The 13,888-nt window shown below is 51.7% G+C and overlaps 1 protein-coding gene across 2 annotated transcripts; it reads left to right on the top strand.

The window, feature by feature from the left end:
• The first annotated feature begins 5,214 nt into the window (after window positions 1–5,214).
• LYPD3 (LY6/PLAUR domain containing 3) lies at window positions 5,215–13,671 on the top strand. Of its 2 annotated transcripts, XM_024926768.5 has the most exons (5): window positions 5,215–8,949; window positions 9,978–10,109; window positions 10,665–10,835; window positions 11,147–11,308; window positions 12,593–13,671. In XM_024926768.5, exons 1-5 carry the CDS (start codon window positions 8,871–8,873, stop codon window positions 13,105–13,107), a joined length of 1,059 nt encoding a protein of 352 aa, XP_024782536.2. In that variant the 5' UTR covers window positions 5,215–8,870; the 3' UTR covers window positions 13,108–13,671. The 2 variants fall into 2 exon arrangements, with proteins under 2 accessions (XP_024782536.2, XP_063455662.1); XM_063599592.1 differs by having other exon boundaries at window positions 5,215–10,835; window positions 12,593–13,669.
• Window positions 13,672–13,888: the final 217 nt, after the last annotated feature.

Raw genomic sequence — 13,888 nt, 5'->3', positions numbered from 1 at the left:
TCCCAGCACCATAGAGCGTGTCTCATTCCATGAAAGTGGAAAAAAAACAAAAAACAAAACTCGCTTCCCTTTCACCTCTGGGCCTTTGTACGTTCTGTTCCCTTTGCTTAGGCACCTCTCCCCATTCCACAAAAGCCCTGCTCATCATTTAGCTTTTAGTTCCTATGTTAAGTCTCTTTCTCCAGGAAGCCCTCCCTGATTGTCCTGGCAGGTCAGATGCTTCCTCTGGGCTTTTCTTTTTTTTTGAGACAGAGTCTCAGTCTGTCGCCCAGGCTGGAGTGCAGTGGTGCAATCTCGGCTCACTGCAACCTCCACCTCTCAGGTTCAAACGATTCTCCTGCCTCAGCCTCCCGAGTAGCTGGGATTACAGGCACCCACCACCACACCACGCCTGGCTTTCTTTTTTTTGTATTTTTAGTAGAGATGGGGTTTCACCATGTAGTCCAGGCTAGCCTCCAACTCCCAGGCTCAAGCGACCTGCCTGTCTCGGCCTCCCAAAGTGTTGGAATTACAGGCGTGAGCCACTGCTCCTGGCCCTGGGCTTTTCATTATAGCTCTGACAGCTCCACCTGTGCCTCCCCATTCCCAGCCCTGATCATTCTATCCTGTGCATCTCTCATCATGGCCTTCACTACCTGGGATCATCACTGCTGTTGAGTCTGTCTCCCGCTCTGGCCTGGGAGTGAGTGCTGTCTTGGTCACCACTGAACCCTTGGTACAGCAGAGGGCCTGGTGCATACTGCGTACGGAGGGAACATCTGGTGGTTGAATAAACTGATGGGAAAGTGATGCTAAGGGCTGGGGACTGTCATGAACAAGGCAGGCAGAGCTCTTTGGCTGACTTCATCCTTCAGGTCTCATCTACGGCGCCCGTTCCTTCAAGAAGCTCTCCCTGACCCCTAGGCTGGGTCAGGTGCCTGTTCTGGGCCTCTACAGTCCTCCAGGGTCCCCCACTTGAGCACTCTAGGCTGTCATTCTGGAGACAGCTCTTTCCTGCCTCAAAAAGTTCCCTTGAGGACCCAGATATAGTGCTCTGAGTCCCGGGAGTGCAGACACCCAAATTCCTAGGTCCTCTGGGACTGTAGGTGTCCCTTGGCCTCTACCTTCAGGTGTGTGACATCTGGATTCTTGGATCAGTTCATCCCCCAGCCCGTCTGCAAACTGGGTCCCTTACTGAATCCCCCTTCATGGGCATCTGACCAATGTAGACGACAGCTCCCCGTGTTCAGAAGAGCCCTGCTCTTGGGTTTAATGCTCTGTGGTCACTGTGTAGAAATTCGTAAATGTATCTTTGAATTTCTGTTTTGTAAGCTAAGACTAATGAGATAATGAAAGCATGATGAGGCAGCCTCACCTCTCTGGGACAAGTTTCCACTCCTGTCCCCACCTCTTTTTTTTCTTGAGACGGAGTCTTACTCTGTCACCTAGGCTGGAGTGCAGTGGCGCGATCTCGGCTCACTGCAACCTCTGCCTCCCAGGTTCAAGCGATTCTCCTGCCTCAGCCTCCTGAGTAGCTGGGATTTTAGGCGCTGGCCACCACACCCGGCTAATTTTTGTATTTTTAGTAGAGACAGGGTTTCACCATGTTGGCCAGGCTGGTCTTGAACTCCTGACCTCAAGTGGTCCGCCTGCCTGGGCCTCCCAAAATGCTGGGAATACAGGTTTGAGCCACCGTGCCTGGCCTGTTCCCTTCTTAACTCTGCCCCGTGATCACTGGCACTCTCCACTCCTGTTGCAGGCACGCCACAAGAAGATCAGGGTTGGGTACCTGTGCCTCATGGTATCTTGGGGTGGAACATGGCGGTGGGCATCTGGTGGGATGGGGAACCCAGCCAGGCTGCCCACGTTGTGGGGCAGGGTCCCTAGCCACCTTTGAAGATCTGTGCTGGTCTCACAAGTATCTCTGTGCCCAAGGGAACATAACATTAAACACCATGAGGGGTCAAGAGAAAGGCTGAGGGCCAGGTGCAGTGCCTCATGCTCGTAATCCTAGCATTTTGGGAGGCTGAGACAGGAAGATCACTTGAGCCCAGGAGTTTGAGACCAGCCTGGGCAACATAACAAGACCCTGTTTCTACAAAAAAAAATTTAAAAATTAGCTGGACATGGTGGCACACACCTGTAGTGGCAGCTACTTGGGAGGCTGAGGTGGGAGGATTGCTTGAGTCCGGGAGATAGAGAGGCTGCAGTGAGCTGTGAGCTGCATGCCAGCCTGGGTGGCAGAGTGAGACTGTCTCAAAAAAAAAAAAAAAAAAAAAGATTGAGGCAGAAGAAAGGAAAAAAAAGTGTTTCTATTTTAGTACCTTTAACAGCACTCTTTCCTGTTTTTTTTTTTTTTTTTTTTTTTTTTTTTTTTTTTTTTTTTTGGTGAGAATGGAGTTTCGCTCTTGTTGCCCAGGCTGGAGTGCAATGGTGCGATCTCAGCTCACTGCACCCTCCGCCTCCTGGGTTCAAGCGATTCTCCTGTCTCGGCCTCTGGAGTAGCTAGGATTACAGGCACACGCCACCACACCTGGCTAATTTTTTGTATTTTTAGTAGAAATGGGGTTTCACCATGTTGGTCAGTCTGGTCTCGAACTCCTAATTTCTGGTGATCCTCCCACCTCGGCCTCCCAAAGTGCTGGGATTACAGGCGTGAGCCACCGTGCCCGGCCTCTTTTCCTGCCTTTTGAACCAGGTCTCTAAATTTCATTTTGCACTGGGGCCCGAAAATTATACAGTCAGCCCCATCCCTGACTCCACTCCTTCCGTAACTTGTCACAAACAGTGTGTCCCAGAGGGAGTGGGCCTGAGTCAGGCTGGGAACCTCACTGGCGTCAGAGCCTGGTCTGCCACAGGGAGACGAGAAATCCAGAGTGAATATGGTCCTGGGCTTGTCTGAGGCCTGGGAGTGATCTGTATTGCTGGCAGCTGCCTCCGCACTGACCCCTGAGCCAGATTCTAGATTCGCTGCCATAAAATCTGCAAAGGACCTAGAAGAGCCAGCCACCTACCACGCAGCAGGCTTAAGTGGTGCCCTGCATTCAAACCTCCTTCTGTTCTCTGGTCATGGGCCAGGCGGGGGTCAGCGCCCAGAATCTGGGCAGGCCTGAGCAAGAGGTACCTCTCCACCCTGGGTCCCACTCCCTCCCGAGATGCTAGTTCTTCTGGTCTGGCCAGTTGGGGTTCCTCCCTGAAACTCTCCCACACAGCTGGGACCTGCAGGGCCTCCTGCTTCAGAGCAGCACACAATAATAATGCTAGTCTCACCCTGCCTGTCACTCACTGGGTCCCCACTCTATCCCTCAGGAGGTAGGGGTTTTCAGGGGAAGTTCAGAGAGGGAGATGGAGTTGCTTGAGGTTACACAGCAAGAGGGTGGCAGAGATAGGATTAAAATGTGTCTGTCCACTTCCAGACTTGATATTTTGCCCACTGCCTTACCCTACCATGAAAGATAGTCCTTCTTTTATTATAAAAAAGACACTTTGGGCCCGGCATGGTGGCTCACGCCTGTAATCCCAGCACTTTGAGAGGCCGAGGCAGGCAGATCACCTGAGGTTGGGAGTTCGAGACCAGCCTGACCAACATGGCGAAACTCCATCTCTACTAAAAATACAAAAAATTTGCTGAGTGTGGTGGTGGATGCCTGTAATCCCAGCTACTCGGGAGGCTGAGGTAGGAGAATCGCTTGAACCTGGGAGACAGAGGTTGCAGTGAGCTGAGATTGCGCCATTTGCACTCCAGCCTGGGAAACAAGAGTGAAACTCCGTCTCAAAAAAAAAAAAAAAAGACACCTTGGAGGCTCAGAGAGATGAAAGCATTTATGCAGCATCACACAGCAAAGCAAGAATCAGGGCTGAGATTCCAAGGCTGGGAGGCGGGCGGGGGGAGGGGGCAGGGGACAGTGCTGAATGAATGACTTCACAAGAAGTCATTCACTTTCTCTCTCTCAGCTTCAGCATGATGCCAAGTGACCTCACCCAGGTGACTGAAGTGCTCGTCATTGTTGGGAACGGGGGTGCCTCACAGGGTCTGGAGAACAGATAATATCTTTATAAACACGACCGCTGCTTGTCTCGTCATCAGACAGTGAGCCAGCCCCCTGCAGCCGGGTCTGACATCTGACTCTGCCGCTTCCCTTGCTGTGTGAACTTGAACAGATACCTTCCTCTCTCTGGGTCTCAGAGTCTTCCTCTGTGAAGGAGATCTTCCTCTCTACCCCCTCGTTAGGAATTCAAGGCAAGATTGCTTGTATAAGAGCTGACCACCCTGTGTGGCACACGGTTGGAGCTCAAGAAGTGAGGGCTGTTAATAATAATAGTAATACTAACAATCTATTTAAGTTATTATTATTATTATTGAGACAGGGTCTCACTCTGTGACTCAGGCTGGAGTACAGTGACGTGATCACAACTTACTGCAGCCTTGACCTCCCAGGCTCAATGCGATCCTTCCACCTCGGGCCTCCCGAGTAGTTGGATCTACAGGTGTGCACCACCACACCTGGCTACTTTTTGTATTTTTTGTAGAGATAGGGTTTCACCATGTTGCCCAGGCTGGTCTCAAACTCCTGGGCTCAAGTGATCTGCCCGCCTCAGCCCCCACAAAATGCTGGGATTACAGGCACCAGCCACTGTGCTTGGCCCTTAACCTATTATTAGTAATAAAAACTAATGCTTTCATAGCTCCTAGAATTTGACCCTATTTTAATCATTTCACATATATTTAACATTGATGCCCTAGCAGTATAGTATTTCACATCTATATAACATTGATGCCCTAGCAGTATAGCACCTAGTATGATGTGGGTACTACTAAGACCCTCATTTTATGGATGAGGATGAGGGCACTGAGGCACACAGGGGCCAAGTAATTGTCAAAGTTTCACAGCTGATATCCAATGGACCCATGTACCTAATTATAGGTACTGTTAGTTAAGCCAGACTGCCTGAGTTCAAATACTGTCTCCTAGCATTGTGACTTCCTAGCTTTGTGACCCTGAGCAAGTTGTTAAGCCCCCCATGCCTGCCTCGATTTCCCCATTTGTAAATTGACCATCATAGAAATCTCTCCTAGGATTGTGTGTAAAGGGTGTGGAAAGTTGCCTGGCACAGAGGAAGCACTGAATGCATGTGCTTTTGTCATAGTCTTTGTTTAGACAGGAAGCCTCTGAACATCAAAGAACTGGAGTCACTTGATCAAGTCACACAGCAGATTAGGGGCAGAGTTGGTATTCAAATGCATGCCTGTCTGGCTGTAAAACTAAGGGTCATTGCAAAATATAATCTCAGGCCTAAAGCCAGGCTCTGACTTTGGCAAATGGCATGGGGGCCTTTGGAGACAGCCCTGGATTCAAATCCCAGTTCTGCCACTTCCAAGCCTCTCCCAGTCTCAGTTTTCCCATCTGTGAAATGAGACTTAGTTCTCTCTTTGCAGAGCTGTCGTGACATTCAGAGAGGATTCACAGAAAGTGCTAAGCACAGAGTAGGTGGTTAATAAATGCTAATAACCATACTTACAGGTGAGGATTAAATGAGATAATGCATGCCCCCTGTTCAAAACAGTTTCTGGGAAACAAACACTTGATACTCAGTCACTGTTGTTATTATGACTTTTGTTACCATTGTTATTAATGTCATGATGTGGTTTATGGCAAGAACTGTCTGGAATTAGCTTGGAAACCTCCCACTTCCTCTTCCCTCACATTGGATCCATCAGTAATCCCTACCTGTTCTTCCTCCTAAAATATTTTAGATCTTTCCACTCTTCACCTTTCCTTTGGGACACCCTTGGCCAAGTACATCCGCTCTGGCCTGTGTCAATGTTCTCCACCAGGGACACACCTGTGGTTGAACAAGTTGGGTTTATTGCTTCTTGCAATGAGGGAGAAAACACACCATGAGGTAACTGTGAGGTGTCTAAGTAAAAGGGTGTTAGAACGGATTGATTTTTTTTTTTTTTTGAGTCAAAGTCTTGCTCTGTCTCCCAGGTTGGAGGGCAGTGGCGCAATCTCGGCTCACTGCAACCTCTGCCTCCTAGGTTCAGCGATTCTCCTGCCTCAGCCCCTACTCCCCAGTAACTGGGATTACAGGTGTGTGCCACCACACCCAGCTAATTTTTTGTATTTTTAGTAGAGATGGAGTTTCACCACATTGGCCAGTCTGGTCTCGAACTCTTGAGCTCAGGTGATCCACCCCCTTGGCCTCCCAAAGTGCTGGGATTACAGGTGTGAGCACCTGGCCAGAAAGGATTGATTTTAAGATTTGGGCTTGTGTGTGGTGGTCTTGGGAATGGTGCAAGGAAGTGGGACCTCGTTCTAGTTTGGATACTGTTAAACAGAGGAGGAGTAATGATGTGGTTGGGCATTTGCATAAATCTCATTTATGAGGCAGGAGAAATAAAGTGAGGTTAAAGTTGTAACTTTATAATATAATATAAGCAGTCATTTATATTAGCCAGGATATGGGGATGCTTAGTCATTCTGCGGTTTGCACAATGATCTTGTTTGTTTCTGTGTTGAGACATGGCTATGGATTGGTCTTGATTTTTTTTTTCTTTGTTTTTTGTTTTTTTGAGACAGGGTCTCACTCTGGTTGCCCAAGCTGGAGTGCAGTGGCGCAATCTCAGCTCACTGCAGCCTCAACCTCCCAGGCTCGGGTGATTCTCCCAGCTCAGCCTCTCAAGTAGCTGGGATTATAGGTGCACACCCCCACGCCCAGCTAATTTTTTGTATTTTTAGTAGAGACGAGGTTTCGCTGTGTTGCCCAGGCTATTGATTTTTTTCTTGATCCTTTACTGTCGCAGTGTGGCCTTGTCCAGGTTGGTGCTCTGTGAAATTATCTATGTGCAGTTGAACTCCATGGCCTCACTGTGTGTGTCAGGCCAACTCCCAGTTGTTAGGGGCTGTTTTTCTCTTTCTTCCATGGAAAACTACACGGCCCCCTGTTGGTTTCCTGGCCTTCTCTCTCACCCCTTCTAGAGTCATTTTCCTTTTTTACACAGAGTCCACAGTGACATTCTTTACCTTGTTTTTATTGAAGAATAACATACGTCCAGTGACAGGCCTGAATCAGTGATTCTCAACGTATCTGTACACACATGCAGCTGTCATCTAGATGAAGATCGTGGGGGCTCCTCCCTGTTGCTCCTTCTGGGGCCATGCCCTCCCAAAGGTAACATGTGTTCTGATTTCTATTACCACTGGTTAGTTTTGTCTGTTCTGGAACTTCATATATATTGAGTTACACAGTATGTTTTTTTTGTTTGTTTGTTTAAGGCTTTCTAAACTCAACACCAAGTTTTTTCTTTTTTTTAAAATAAAATGAGATGGGATCTCACTATGTTGCACAGGCTGGTCTCAAAACCCCTGGGTTCAAGTGATCCTCCCACCTTGGTGTCTCAAAGTGCTAGGATTACAGGTGTGAGCCACTGTGCCTGGCCCCAACACAAAGTTTTTGAGATATGTTGCTGCATATATCAGGTGTTGGATCTTTTCTATTGCTGTGTAGTATTCCATTGGCCGAACCAACCACTCTCTTTTGCCATTCACTTCTTTTTCTTTTTCCTTTTTTAAAATCATATATCCTACTCTCAGATCCATTTACTTTTTTTTAATTTTTAAAATTTTTAATTTTTTTTTTGAGACAGGGTCTCACTCTGTTGCCCAGGCTGGAGTGCAGTGGCATGATCTCAGCTCACTGCAACCTCCACCTCCTGGGCTCAAGTGATTCTCCTGCCCTACCCTTCCGAGTAGCTGGGACAGCAGGTGCACGCCACTGCACCTGGCTAATTTTTTTAAATTTATTATTATTATTTTTAATAGAGATGAGGTTTCGCCATGTTGCCCAGGCTGGTCTCAAACTCCTGATCTCAAGTGATCCACCTGGCTCGGCCTCCCAAAGTGCTGGGATTACAGGCATGAGCCACCGCGCCCGGCCTCCATTTACTTCTTGATGGCTAGCTGCACTATTTCTCAGGTTGATCATATTAGGAAGCAAATCTATTATGTCCTCCAGCTCATTTAGACCCTCTTAAAGGTTCTCTACTATTCTCAAAATTAATCCAAATCTCTTGTCGGGGCCTCTAATGCCCTGAGTGTCTCGGCCTCTGCCTGACTCTTTCATCTCAGTTCCTGCCCTTCTCTCATGGACTTCTGAGCTCAGGAGCACTGCTCTCCTTTCCATGTTTGAATGGTCCATCCTACCTCCCACCTCCAGGTGCTCCCACGTGCTGTTCCCTCTGCTTGTAAAGGGCTGTGTCCCTCTCTTGACCTGGTCTAGCTGGCTACATCCTGCATGCCCTTGAGGTTGCATCTCAGATAACCTCAAGGAAGCCCTCACCGACCAGCCCCCACTTCTAGACTGCACATCTCCTTGTATCACTACACTTTTTCCTTCAGTGTCTTAGTCTCTTTGGTAAACACCAATTTGTACGATTATTTGATTAGCATCTGTCTCCCCCATCAGACTGTGAGCTCTGCCAGGACAGGCGATGGTTCTGTCTTCATCTCCAGCATTACCTAGACCAAAGCCGGGCACACTGTAGATGCTCATTTAACAGTTACCGAACACTGAATGTCGAGTAGCCCCAGCCTGTCTTTAAGCCCCACTACTCTCCCACTCCAAACACACACAGACTTTCTCGCGCGAGCTGTCAGGGAACCTCAGCTCCCACCCTTTCCCTCTTTGGCAACTTCACAGGGCAGGGACCGCTCTCCCTGTGGATGACGCGCCTAGGGGCGGGGCCCCGCCCCACAGCCGACGCTGAGTTGGCCCGGTTGGGCAAGGCTGGGGTTGCCTGGGGCAAGGTTACTCATCCTGGGCTCAGGTAAGAGGGCCCGAGCTCGGAGGCGGCACACCCAGGGGGGACGCCAAGGGAGCAGGACGGAGCCATGGACCCCGCCAGGAAAGCAGGTGCCCAGGCCATGATCTGGACTGCAGGCTGGCTGCTGCTGCTGCTGCTTCGCGGAGGTGGGTCTGCTGCCCGGAGAGGTGGAGGGGGTAGAGTGGGGGCTCTTAGGGAGGAGGCTCCTCTGGCCCCGTACAGAGAAGGCTGTGGGAAGGATCCCCACATAAGCAGAGGGCACTGTGGGCAAAGTTCCCCCATCCTGAGCAAGGGAGGCAGAGGGAAGGGTCCTCCACCATGGGCCGTAGGAAGGGTTCCCCACCACGGACAAGGGGAGCTGTGGGCAAAATTTTCCTATCCTGAAGCTGTAGAAAGAAGTCCCCTGTTCCTAGGCCGGGCGCGGTGGCTCACGCCTGTAATCTCAGCACTTTGGGAGGCCGAGGCGGGCGGATCATGAGGTCAAGCGATCGAGACCAGCCTGGCCAACATGGTGAAACCCCGTCTCTACTAAAAATACAAAAATTAGCTGGGCGCGGTAGCGCGAGCCTGTAGTCCCAGCTACTCGGGAGGCTGAGGCAGGAGAATCGTTTGAATCCAGGAGACGGAGGTTGCAGTGAGCCGAGATTGCGCCACTGCACTCCAGCCTGGCGACAGAGCGAGACTCCGTCTCAAAAAAAAAAAAAAGAAAAAAAAGAAAAAAGTGTTCCCTGTCCTGGGCAGAGAAGCTGTGGGCAGTGTTCTCTCATTTGAGCAGAAGGGGGCTGTGGGAAGGGATCCCTCACTGAGCACAGTCTACTGTGGGAAAAGTTCTCCCACACACTGTGGGAAAAGTTCTCTCATTCTGAGCAGAAAACCGTGAGGAGGTATCCTTCCTACCCCGGGATGAGGGGCTTCATGGCGGGGATCGCCTACAGTGGGCATATAGGGCTGTCGGAAGGATGTGCCCACAGTTGGCATAGTGGGTGTGAAGGAAAAGGGTCCAGTGATTCCCGTGCTTCGATTTGTGGAAAGCTTTTCCCTACTCCTGCCCTGGAAAAGTGTGTGCAATAAGACTATCTAATCCCGGGACAGAGGGCATGGGAAGGACTATTTCTCCTTGGGGGCGGACGCTTTAGCAAGGAGGGCTCAGGTCTATTCGGCTCCGCTCCCCCAGGAGCGCAGGCCCTGGAGTGCTACAGCTGCGTGCAGAAAGCAGATGACGGATGCTCCCCGAACAAGATGAAGACAGTGAAGTGCGCGCCGGGCGTGGACGTCTGCACCGAGGCCGTGGGGGCGGTGGAGACCAGTGAGTGGAGACCCCCGGGCCACGCACACCACTGCAGGCTCCTCCGGCCCAGCCCCGCCTCCTTATAGTCCTTTCTGGATCTGGCCACGCCCCTTTAACGCGGCCCCACCCCTCCCTTTCAGCCTGGCCGGGACCCTACGACACAGCCTTGCAGGCCAGGCCTTCTCTATTAACAATTACAAGCGCGAGGAGCAGAGAGTTGAGAACTGGGTGGGGCGGACTGGGAGAGCTCGGGTTTGGAACGAGGTCACGTCCTATGCACTTTTTCTGCTCCACCAATGAGACCTCCCCATCCCTGCCTGTCAACCAGGCTGTCTCCTCCGACTCAGCTCTTTGAGGTTCCGCCCCCGTTCCGTGACCCCGCTCCTCCCTGCTTCGGTCGTTCTTTCCGCTCTGAGCGGCTCTTTGGGGGCGTCCATCCGCCAATTCCTGCCTGTCGGTCCTGTGGTGTTGGCCTATTTAAGGCCCCGCCCCTCCCAGACCCTACCCAACTCTGGGCCACGCCCCATCTGAGGCCACGCCCACAGCTAATCCCGCCCTTGTCCCTCTCCCTAGTCCACGGACAATTCTCGCTGGCAGTGCGGGGTTGCGGTTCGGGACTCCCCGGCAAGAATGACCGCGGCCTGGATCTTCACGGGCTTCTGGCGTTCATCCAGCTGCAGCAATGCGCTCAGGATCGCTGCAACGCCAAGCTCAACCTCACCTCGCGGGCGCTCGACCCGGCAGGTCCGTGGGGGCGGGGCCGTAGCTGCGGGGGCGGAGCCACATTCGGGCCTGCTAAGATGGAGGTGGAGCCGTGGCAGAGGCGGGAGTACTCGACCTGGGCTGGGGGTGGGGTCACACTCTGGGGCGGGGCCAAGAGGCAGCAAGAGGGACTTTCTGGCTGTAGGCGCCGCGAGGTTGCGCGCTGGGGCGGGGCTACTAGTAGGCGGGGTCATCGATAGTGCGGGGGCCAGGCCTTAGGGGCGGGGCTAGAGGACGAGCTGCGGTTCCCGAACCTTTTCGACACCTTTTCTTCCTCTCGGCTCCCCTCGCAGGTAATGAGAGTGCATACCCGCCCAACGGCGTGGAGTGCTACAGCTGTGTGGGCCTGAGCCGGGAGGCGTGCCAGGGTACATCGCCGCCGGTCGTGAGCTGCTACAACGCCAGCGATCATGTCTACAACGGCTGCTTCGACGGCAACGTCACCTTGACGGCAGGTGAGGGAGCCCCGGAGCACGGGACCTACGGGAGTTGTGGTAGCGCTTCTGAAGCACCCTGGGCGGTAGGGAGCCCTTTACCCAAAGCGTTTCCTTCACCTGCGACGCATTCTGGGAATCGTGGGGCCTAAGTGCTTGTATCGTAGGGCATCATGGAAAATGCAGTCCCTTCCCCCAACATATTAATAGTGTGGGGATAGTGATGCTTTGTCCCAGAGTGTTTTGGAGGGAAATGCATTTCCATAGAGGGCTGCCAGGTACTTAAGAGGTATTTAAGCCTCTAAGCTTCTGCCCAGGCACTGCGGGGAATCTCTAGTTCTTAGCCCTTAAAACTCAAGGGGTCCCCCGCCTGTCCCAGACTATTGAGAAATGTAACCATGGAAAATGAAGTTCTTCAAATCCCATCCCCTGCCAGTTATGCTATGGAAGATGTAGTTCTTTTTCATTTTATTATTACTATTTTTTTTTAAAGACAGCATCTTGCTCTATCGCCTAGCCTGGAGTGTAGTGGCGCAATCATAGCTCACTGCAGCCTCTACCTCTTGGGCTCAAGCAGTCCTCCCGCCTCAGCCTCCCAAGTAGCTGGGACTACAGGGTGCACCGCCACGACTGGTTCCTTTTATTTTTGGTAACAGTGGGGTCTTGCCATGTTACCCAGGCTGGTATTGAACTCTTGGGCTAAGAGATCCCCCTGCCTAGGTCTCCCAGAGTGCTGGGATTACAGCCGTGAACCACTGAGCCTGGTGTGGAGATGTAACTCTGACTCTAAGACTAAATTCTGATGGGGAGGTAAAAGCCAGGGTGAAGGCTAAGGGGATAATGGCGAGAGGGTTGTAGAGGAAGTTTGTTCTGCACTGTGGTCTTGTGAGAGGTCTTGTATCTCAGTCTAAGCCTTTGTTTTAAACCCTACTTTTGGTTCAGCCTACACACATTTCCATTCAAAGCACAATGGAAAATGTTAATCCACCATGTGCCAAAGACAGTGAGTCTGTCTGTTTCTCATAGTAGGACCTGAGTTGAGATTTTGGGATTAATGGATGCAGAGACTTTCTGTCTCATTTTGGGGGTTCTCTGTTCTTTTTTTTTTTTTTTTTTGCAAGACAGAGTCTCACTCTGTTGCCCAGTGATCCACCTGCCTCGGCTTCCCAAAGTGCTGGGATTACAGGCGTGAGCCACCATGCCCAGTCAGGTTCTCTGTTCTTGTCTGATGCCTCTAAGTTTTGTTCTGGCCATGTCAACCTCTCTCCCTCCAGCCACTGACCTATCTGTGTCTCCTTCCTGCAGCTAATGTGACTGTGTCCTTGCCTGTCCGGGGCTGTGTCCAGGATGAATTCTGCACTCGGGATGGAGTAACAGGCCCAGGGTTTACGCTCAGTGGCTCCTGTTGCCAGGGGTCCCGCTGTAACTCTGACCTCCGCAACAAGACCTACTTCTCCCCTCGAATCCCACCCCTTGTCCGGCTGCCCCCTCCAGAGCCCACGACTGTGGCCTCAACCATATCTGTGGCCTCAACCACATCTGTCACCACTTCTACCTCGGCCCCAGTGAGACCCACATCCACCACCAAACCCATGCCAGCGCCAACCAGTCAGACTCCGAGACAGGGAGTAGAACACGAGGCCTCCCGGGATGAGGAGCCCAGGTTGACTGGAGGCGCTGCTGGCCACCAGGACCGCAGCAATTCAGGGCAGTATCCTGCAAAAGGGGGGCCCCAGCAGCCCCATAATAAAGGCTGTGTGGCTCCCACAGCTGGATTGGCAGCCCTTCTGTTGGCCGTGGCTGCTGGTGTCCTACTGTGAGCTTCTCCACCTGGAAATTTCCCTCTCACCTACTTCTCTGGCCCTGGGTACCCCTCTTCTCATCACTTCCTGTTCCCACCACTGGACTGGGCTGGCCCAGCCCCTGTTTTTCCAACATTCCCCAGTATCCCCAGCTTCTGCTGCGCTGGTTTGCGGCTTTGGGAAATAAAATACCGTTGTATATATTCTGCCAGGGGTGTTCTAGCTTTTTGAGGACAGCTCCTGTATCCTTCTCATCCTTGTCTCTCCGCTTGTCCTCTTGTGATGTTAGGACAGAGTGAGAGAAGTCAGCTGTCACGGGGAAGGTGAGAGAGAGGATGCTAAGCTTCCTACTCACTTTCTCCTAGCCAGCCTGGACTTTGGAGCGTGGGGTGGGTGGGACAATGGCTCCCCACTCTAAGCACTGCCTCCCCTACTCCCCCCATCTTTGGGGAATCGGTTCCCCATATGTCTTCCTTACTAGACTGTGAGCTCCTCGAGGGCAGGGACCGTGCCTTACGTCTGTGCGTGATCAGTTTCTGGCACATAAATGCCTCAATAAAGATTTAATTACTTTGTATAGTGCTTTAAAGGAGTCACTTCCACCTTGTTTCTCGCAATAACCTCTCTAGCTGAGCTAGGGTGGGCATCATAAAGCCTTTAACGGGAGAGATATGGGACCTAGAGCCGCAGTCCTGGGGGAAGTCACGGTTGAACTTTAATCTCCTGGGTCTAGCCTGCATGTGGGTGGTCCCACTGGTGAGGGGGAGACCGGGCGAAACCATTAAGCAGCATGGAGGGG

The sequence above is a fragment of the Pan paniscus genome, chromosome 20, assembly GCF_029289425.2.
Source record: "Pan paniscus chromosome 20, NHGRI_mPanPan1-v2.0_pri, whole genome shotgun sequence".
Classification (NCBI taxonomy): domain Eukaryota; kingdom Metazoa; phylum Chordata; class Mammalia; order Primates; family Hominidae; genus Pan; species Pan paniscus.
This window is presented reverse-complemented; position numbering and strand designations above follow the sequence as displayed.